The 8,733-nt window shown below is 33.8% G+C and overlaps 1 protein-coding gene across 2 annotated transcripts; it reads right to left on the bottom strand.

Moving 5' to 3' along the window:
- Positions 1 to 1,100: 1,100 nt before the first annotated feature.
- On the bottom strand, positions 1,101 to 8,194 carry LOC117124894 (ras-related protein Rab-30-like). 2 transcript variants are annotated; one of them, XM_033271227.1, is made up of 5 exons: positions 8,055 to 8,194; positions 7,519 to 7,649; positions 5,916 to 5,999; positions 4,706 to 4,889; positions 1,101 to 4,557 (listed from the first exon to the last, which is right to left on the bottom strand). In XM_033271227.1, the coding sequence occupies exons 2-5, from the start codon at positions 7,603 to 7,605 to the stop codon at positions 4,319 to 4,321; spliced, it is 594 nt and encodes a 197-aa protein (XP_033127118.1). In that variant the 5' UTR covers positions 7,606 to 7,649; positions 8,055 to 8,194; the 3' UTR covers positions 1,101 to 4,318. The 2 variants fall into 2 exon arrangements, with proteins under 2 accessions (XP_033127118.1, XP_033127119.1); XM_033271228.1 differs by having other exon boundaries at positions 7,936 to 8,073.
- Positions 8,195 to 8,733: the final 539 nt, after the last annotated feature.

Below are 8,733 nucleotides of genomic sequence, written 5' to 3'. Positions count from 1 at the left end.
TTGTACTATATTGCATTTATAATTTTATGATTTAAAACAGATACAATGATTTGGACATGTTTTACTCTTGGCTACAACAATAAAACAGAGTTTAAAACATATATATTGCATTTATGATGACCTAAAACGACAATGAACGATCAAAACCGCACACGCAACTACTAGATTATACTAAAGCCTTGTTCGCACTGGATTTAAAAAATGGTAAATTTAACCAGGGTAACTTTAACCAAAGTCATGGGTACATTTCACCATTGTTAGATGATTTCACCATTGATAGATTATACTAAAGCCTTGTTCGCACTGGATTTAAAAAATGGTAAATTTAACCAGGGTAACTTTAACCAAAGTCATGGGTACATTTCACCATTGTTCGCACTTGGATTATTCACGCGGTTAGTTTTACCAAGATTTAACCTTGTGTATAAAAAATATTATTGAAGCGCATGCGTGAGGTACCGAAGGTCATGAACTCAGAAAGTTTTAACTGTGTTGCACATTCGAATTGGACTTCTTGACCAGCGTGGTTAGTTTAACCGAAACCGTGGTAAGTTTTACTGGGCAGGCTGAGGTCGGTAAAATTAACCATTCGGCTTGGTTAATTTAACCCTGAGGGAATTTTAACCGACATTCGGATTGGATTTTTTTTGGTCAATTTAGCCAGTGACTCGGTTAATTTTACCAAATTAAGTCCAGTGCGATAGGGGCTTAAGTGCGTGGTTGGCTGGGTTTTGGTCGGGAAAAGAAGTATTCTTGGTGTGATTCTCGAACAAGATAACAAAAGCTCTCTAATGACTCAAGCTACTATATGACCGTTTTTATATTTTTAATAAAACCAATTTCTTTTAACTTCAAATACTTTTTAACCTGAATTCATGATAATTTGTTATCACGTAGACTTGTGCTAAATGCGTGACAAATTTATGATCACGCATGCGCATCTGAAAAATGCGTGTTTCATCCAACATCACTTTAAAATGCAGGACCGTCCCGCACGATGTGAGACGGTTGGTAATTATGACCCCATAATCGGTCCAAATTTACGTTCCAGGATAAATCACTATAAAGCAATTCCGAAATCTACACAATCTTTGAATGTGTAATTAATTTTACAATTATTTTTTCTTTTAATAATTCATTGCATTGCATCGTCTTATAATGTTCATAATTTTCATAATTACAATGTAGAAATATCATACAAGTTAAAAACAGGTAATCCCTCATTTTTTTTTTCTAAATATACACATTCTTAATTTTAAAATGACACCAAATTTTCTTGAATCTTTAATTTATAATACAATTTCAGTTAAATGTTTCAATGTCTCATCAACACTTTGTAAATGCAAGTCATTGGCCGTATTCGACTGGTTGTTCTTTGTTGAACCACGCAGCAGTAAAATAATACTTAAAGAAGACGACCAGACTAAAAAACTGGTACATACTCGACGAAATAAAAAGGCTGCGTGGCTACTGCAATACACAGTAGCAAGCGAATCACGGTTGTTTCGGTTTGTGGCAGTACACGTTTTCCGTTAAAAAAAATGTGGGTAAAAACTATGAATATTTTCTGAAATTTAATCTAATTTATATTTATGCAAATGTAGTTGCAAAACTGACTAATCAGCTATGTTGGTTTTGGTCACATGGATAACTTATTGCAAATTAACACACTCTGGTTTACGTTAATTTCCATTGTCAACAAAGTCTGTTTTTACAAACCAGCCGAATGAAAATAATAATCAACGAAAAAGCGTTGTCAACGAAACGAACCAGTTGAATGGCCATTGTATTGAAAATATTGTAGTATTTACCTAGTATAGGACTAATAAACACCAATAAATACACTTGCTCTATAATTATTTGAAAAACAAAGCATTCAAATGTTTTTAAGGAATAGTTTATAGTTCAAGTTTAAACTTTTATACTCACAGCATTTAAAAATGTGTATTGATAGAGGTTAAAGGTTACAGTAACTTACATGTACAGGTCAAACTTGAACTACTGGTAAAAAAGATATATACTAATAAAATTGAATTCACATCACATCATGACTATATATGGATACACCATATTTTCCTGTCAAAAAAAAAATTGATAACTGGACAGAACTAATCTTACAAATTCTTCCAAAAAAATGCTGATAGATTTGTAAATTCAATTTGTCCTCATTTCAAAACTGAAACTGAAATAAATATTGAAACAGTCATAAAAATTATCTCTAACAAAAGCTTTGTCATGTTTTAAAATCTACTTAATAAAAATGAATGCACATCAAAATATTAAAACTTGTAGGTAAAAATTGAAAACAATTAAACAATTCATATAAAAAAACATATGTAAAATATCATCCTGCTCCTTCCTATAAATAAACGCACCCTGAAATAATATCATAAATAAAAGTAAATTCCACAGCATTTTGACGGCACCATTTTCAAAGTCTACCAAAAAACAACACATCTCGTTGAGGTAGCAACTATAGCTTAGATGTGGTAAGCCTCAGAAAAACATATTTTTTGGAAAGGCTAGAAATTAAGTTTGTAGCCTGTGATAACTACATGGGGTTTGTCTACTGGTCAGTTTGGAGGAGAGTGTTCAGGTGGAGTCAGGGGGCCAAGATCTGAAGCATTCATAATGTTTAATGCAAGAGTTTAATGCGGCTGTTTTAAACGGAGGGAATTTGCCCAAAAAGGTAGTACAGCCCAACCATAAAGAGTACCCCGTTGAAGGCCTGAGAATACCTTCTATCAAGCCCTTTAATGACAAATGAAAACTCTGCTTACATTAGTTTCAATATTTTAGGAACAATGGCAATTAGTTGGTTTATCCAGGTAAGTATTCACGAAATAGACTCATTATTTTAGATCCTCTCTTGGATCTCAGATCCTCAAAAAGCTTAAAGTCAGGCTCTGGAAGGGAAAAAAAATTTGATATGTATAGAACTGATTTTTCTAAAACACAAAAAGCATATTTGACGAAAAAGTTCGGGAACGGTCAATGAGATACAGGTTTAGGAATATTTAAAATCATGGGGAAAAAAGGGAGAAACTACTGTATCCTTTTTTTCTTTTCATCATTCAAACTTATTAGTTTGTGCACATCCATTAATTATCTATGAAAATTATTGAAATTTATTTGTTTGTGTAGAGCTTGTGATTAAGGCAAACAGAAATCCTGATTATAGTGATTTGGCCCAGTTCCAGAAGATTTAAAATAGTGTAAAGTTATTAAATTCTTTTTCACCTTTTTATTTATTATTATTTAAATTATTACTATTATTATTATTGGTGGTGGAAAATGAAGCTCTAAAATTACTTATGGATTTATAAAATTATTTATATGTTAATAATAGACGTACAGTACAATTAAAAAAAAATTCACTTAATCTCATCAAAAAATAAACAAAAAAACCCTCAAAATTTAGTATGCTACATTTTATGGGGTTTTCCTTTCTGGTTCACTAATGAAAAAAAAACAAAACAAAAAAAACACAAAATTAATAATTAAGATATTTGAAAGTCAAAAATCTACTACAATAATATTGCTAGGGGTCAATGCACTTTTAAAATAAATATTGGCAAATATGGACATGGTAAAAATATTGCACTCAAGAAACATGCAGCATACAGTGTCATATCAGGTCATACCTCTGTACTTTGAACGTTTGTAGAGTTATTAGGGTAGTTAAAATTACCATTTATTGCAAAATCAAATTTAAATAAATTGAAAGAATGTTCAGTTCAATGATAAACAATAATGAAATCAAATAGAATTATATAAATATTTTAAAAAAAATTATATACTAGCAAAATTTCACACACTTGTGTTATTCGTTATCAAATATTAAGTACAACAAGGGAAGATCATACTAAATTTGATTATATCGTAACGGCCATGCAATTTCATATGGCAACGCGAACCAACTAGAAGCAATTTTGTTGAAGTGAATGTAGCTGGAAGTATACCACTGTTAAGAGCTATTCAGACTTGAAATTATATTTGACAAAAACATGTGAGGTGCCTATAATATATATAATGCTCATGATGATATCACATCATGACTATATATGGATACATCATGGCTATATATGGACACATCATTACTATATATGGGCACATCATGACTATATATGGGCACATCATGACTATATATGGGCACATCATGACCATATATAGTCACATCAGTTTCTTGTCAAAGTAAATTTGATAGTCTGGACAGATTTAGGGACAAGCAGTTTTACAAGGGACCATTTAAACACCATGTCACCTTGGAAACATACATGTTTAGCCAAGCATATCAAATGAAATTGAACACTGCCCTCTATCTACAGCAGCCGGTGACACTGTGATGTTCCTTGATAGGTACCTCCTCCGAGTCGGTCTTTATCTCTACGTTCCTCACGGTATTCGTCAACTCCACGGCGATGTCTATGAAGAGTTTGTCTACGTTTTCTGCTTCTTTCGCTGATGTTTCCAAAAACTGTATTCTCTTTTCGTCAGCAAACACTTGACCTTCTTCAGATTTGACCTCCCTCTCTGACACAAGGTCAGTCTTATTCCCTAAATAGGGAAAAGAAAAAATTATAAAATTGGCAGGGGGGGGGGGAGGGAGGGGGACATAATCTACTAAAAAGAAGTTCATATAAACAAAATAAAATTAAGGAAAGTAAATGTGTAGTAAATTTTTGCATTAAAATAATATAGTTACCAACTAAAACGGTAATTATCTTTGGACTTGCATATGTCTCCACCTCTTTCATCCATTCCGGTAAGGCATTGTAACTTTCACGTGACGTAACGTCGTAGACCATAACAAGGGCGTCGGCACTATGATAGTAGCTTTGAGTGATTGAGCGGAAGCGTTCCTGTCCGGCAGTATCCCAAACCTGTAGCTGCAATAGCAAATACACAGTCTGACACAAGTATCTAGAGCTCTGTTCACACTACCAAATGTTCTTACTGTTGTATGCCCATATATAGTAATGATGTGCCCATATATGGTCATGATGTGTCCATATATAGTCATGATGTGTCCGTATATAGTCATGATGTGTCCATATATAGTCATAATGCACCCATATATATTAGCCATGATGTGTCCATATATGGTCATGATGTGCCTATATATAGTCAAGATGTGTCCATATATAGTCATGATGTGCACATATAGTCATGATGTACCCATATATAGTAATGATGTGTCCATATATAGCCATGATGTATCCATATATAGTCATGATGTGCCTATATGGTCATGATGTGATGTCACCATTACCATATTCAGGCACGTCAACTGTTTTTGTGAAATACTGATGCTAAACTGACTCAATAAATCTAAAGATTTGTCCAAATTTTATTTTACAAAAAACTGTGTTGTATGCCCATATATAGTCATGAGGTGTCCATACATAGTCATGATGTGTGATATATATATATATATAATATATATAGCAAAGATAAGCTAAACTGTGTTCACCAGTAAAATAAGAGTTATAAAATGGTAAAAGAATCATTTACATCCGACATTTCCATAAGAAGTTACAAGCATTTAAACATACAGCTGTTTAAAGAACACTATTTGGGAAATCAGCCTTTTTCAGGCATTTCTCAGGCAGAAACCATCACAAAATCGTTAAATATTAATGTTTTCACAGTGAAAATGGTGAAAATAACAGCATAGCATGTTGTATAGATATATAAAGGTCAGTTTAGTGCAATCAAATAGATTCCAAAAAATGGTAAAAGTCGGCTAAGATACTCATTCAAATTATATACCCTGGGCCTATGCCGAGGAAAAGCTGGTATGTAAAATTGGATGTAAAACAGGGAGTGGGCTAACACGTGATGTTGCCCGCTTGTGTCTTACACCCGAGAAACAATGATATTAATTTTATTTCCGATCAGTGGCTTGTACTTACTTTTACCCTGTCTCCTCCAATTTGAAGTGTTTTTATCATGAAATCTACACCTATTGTTGCTCCTTGACCAGGTGGGAACAAACCCTGAAAAATGATATCAAAATATTATCCCTAACATCCTCTTAAAGTAATCATGAAACATAGTATCCATGAAAAAGATCACTACTGTATTTTTAATATTTTACCATTTCATTTTCATTTCATTTCTTTTAGGCACGAGCACCAAGGATATGCCAATCAGCGAACTTAATCACTATACTACGTGGCATATCCATTAAATTAAACTGGGGACTGAATGGACCAGTACACCGGGGTAGCCCCCTACTCTTCTTAAACTGGGTTCTTTAAAGTGCACTCGAACCAAGTGGTAACACTGGGCCTACGGTTTAAAGTCCTTATCCGAGAAGACTTGTTTCACCACTGGAAATGAGCCGTTCGAACCAGCGCTGATATTACAGCTGAAAGTTACGTGCCCCTGACTTAACTGCTCGGCCAATCAACTCACCATAAGTGGATTGGCCATATTGTTAGTAGAACATCATCTTGTCATCCTTCATTTTGATGTCACCATTGTCTTAGTCATTGTCATCCTCATCATTACAGTCACCACCATCCTTACATTCATCATCATCATTGTTACCATTATCATCAATATTAACATTATTATTATTATTAGTCATCATCATTGTTGCTATCATCACTTTAACCACCATCATCATCCTCATTAACATCTATGTTGTCCAACGGCATATCTAGTAATGGCTGGGGGAAAAAGCTTTTTAATTCTTTTTTTTTCTATTTGGGTTAGTGTGCTTCCGAATGCACCCCTAGATAGCTATAGCCCCCCCCCGTCGGGGAAGACGATAAAATTTTGTCGGGAAACAAACAAATAAAAAAAATAATAATTACATGTAATATTCGTTAGCCACCATATCGTTTGTGTTAACTTTTCATCACAACAACCACAATAACAATAATAATAATAATAATAATAATAATAATAATAATAATTCAATGAGACTAATTAAAAATAATTTGCGTTCTGTTATGACAAATGCTCATTTAGATAGCCTCATGATGGTTGGAATACGGCGGGCCTTTAGCCCCTCTGTTGGGCAGGTCCTGGCGCTACCCCTGCCCCTAGATATACCACCGACGTCATCACTGCCACTGTCACTTTTTTCATCATCCTTTACATTACCATTATCGTTGTAACCATTCCATTCTTACCGTCATCAATGTTATCATCCATCATCATCATTGTCATCATTATGTACGATACCATCATCTTCATCATCTAATATAATTATTACTTTTGTTGTATACACAGTGTATCCAGTCCCTATATGATAATTGTTACCATGTACATTATCATCATCATTGTTCGCCATCATCACCATGTTACATTATCATCACACAGTTACCATTATCACAATCATTCATATAATCCTCGTCATAATTTTCATGCTCACCATCATCATAGAAAACATAATTGTTACCACCAGCATTCATCATTAACCTGGCACCATCAGCACACCCCATTAGTACTAGGCCTGTATAGAAATTACCACCTTCTTCAATTTGCATACAGCATGACACCCACCTGGGTAAACCTTCTCACTAAGCATGTTTTACCAACACCAGCATTTCCGATGAGAACTATTTTGAATAAATATTTATAGTCTTCCATTTCCAGCCCAAAAGGGGACTATGGTCGTCGTATGCAGTCCACTCCTGAAGAAATAGTTTACATACATAATGCAGGGAGGCATATACATAATACTGGAAAGCCAACAAAATAATATTTTGTCAATTGGAATGCCTAATTAATTGAAGGAACAGAAACCACACCTTGTTCACAGCGAGAGAAACTAATGCTATGACATCGTATATGACAATTGCTATGATAGACTGTTACACACATATATTGAGAATAGTTTAAAATACTGGAAGATATGATACAGAAATACTGTACAAGATTTCACTAGGTCCATTCTAACGTACCTAACCTAATACGTACGTTTGGAGATGAGACTTGAATTGAAGCAATTAATAAAGCAGTGGGTTGGGCACACAAGTGGAGACGAACACAACGATAAGAATAAGGGCTAATTTCATCATAAAATCTTTCAAACTTACTATTGCAAACGTCTACAAATGTTGCTGAATATCATTAGAATGTGAATAGGCAACCACATATAAAAATTGGGCCACTTTCGATGCCTATACTTAGTACAAATTGTGTATTATACCCTGTCGGCTGATGTCAAAGTTAAAACAAAAACAAATGAATTGCGCCCTCTCTAATTGAACAGTACATCTCTGCTGTTAGCCTTCCGTGCCCACGGTAGGCCTACGTGCCCGTGGGTAGCGCCAGGATTTACCCGACAGGAGTGGGGTTGGGGTTATGTCCCCGACTCCCGGGTACTAAAAATATATATTTTTATCTAGTTTTGGAAACGATTATGATAATGGTTAATGGTTTTAAATTCATAAAGCGCATAATAGAAAGTCTCAGCTTTAAAAACAAATAGTGATGTTTGGAAATGAGAAATAAGAGAACTACAAATACAATATACGTTCATAAAAATATTTTATTTTTATATATAAAGTGTTTTTAAATAATAAAATCCAGATACAGTATGTATATTTCATTATATTTCAAGTTCTTCATATGATTTTTGAGAGTTGAATTTATTAGGTTACCTCTATGATTAACAACTCAAATTTCATCCTTACATTCAGTCCAGATAATAAGTATTATATTTTAAACAATTTTCATTTTATGTATAGTTTATAAGACTACTACTTACAAAAC

This window comes from Anneissia japonica, unplaced genomic scaffold, assembly GCF_011630105.1.
Source record: "Anneissia japonica isolate Jap-2015-1 unplaced genomic scaffold, ASM1163010v1 scaffold1881_len754168_cov175, whole genome shotgun sequence".
NCBI lineage: Eukaryota > Metazoa > Echinodermata > Crinoidea > Comatulida > Comatulidae > Anneissia > Anneissia japonica.
The sequence above is the reverse complement of the archived record's forward strand: the minus strand, read 5'-3'. Positions and strand labels throughout refer to the sequence as shown.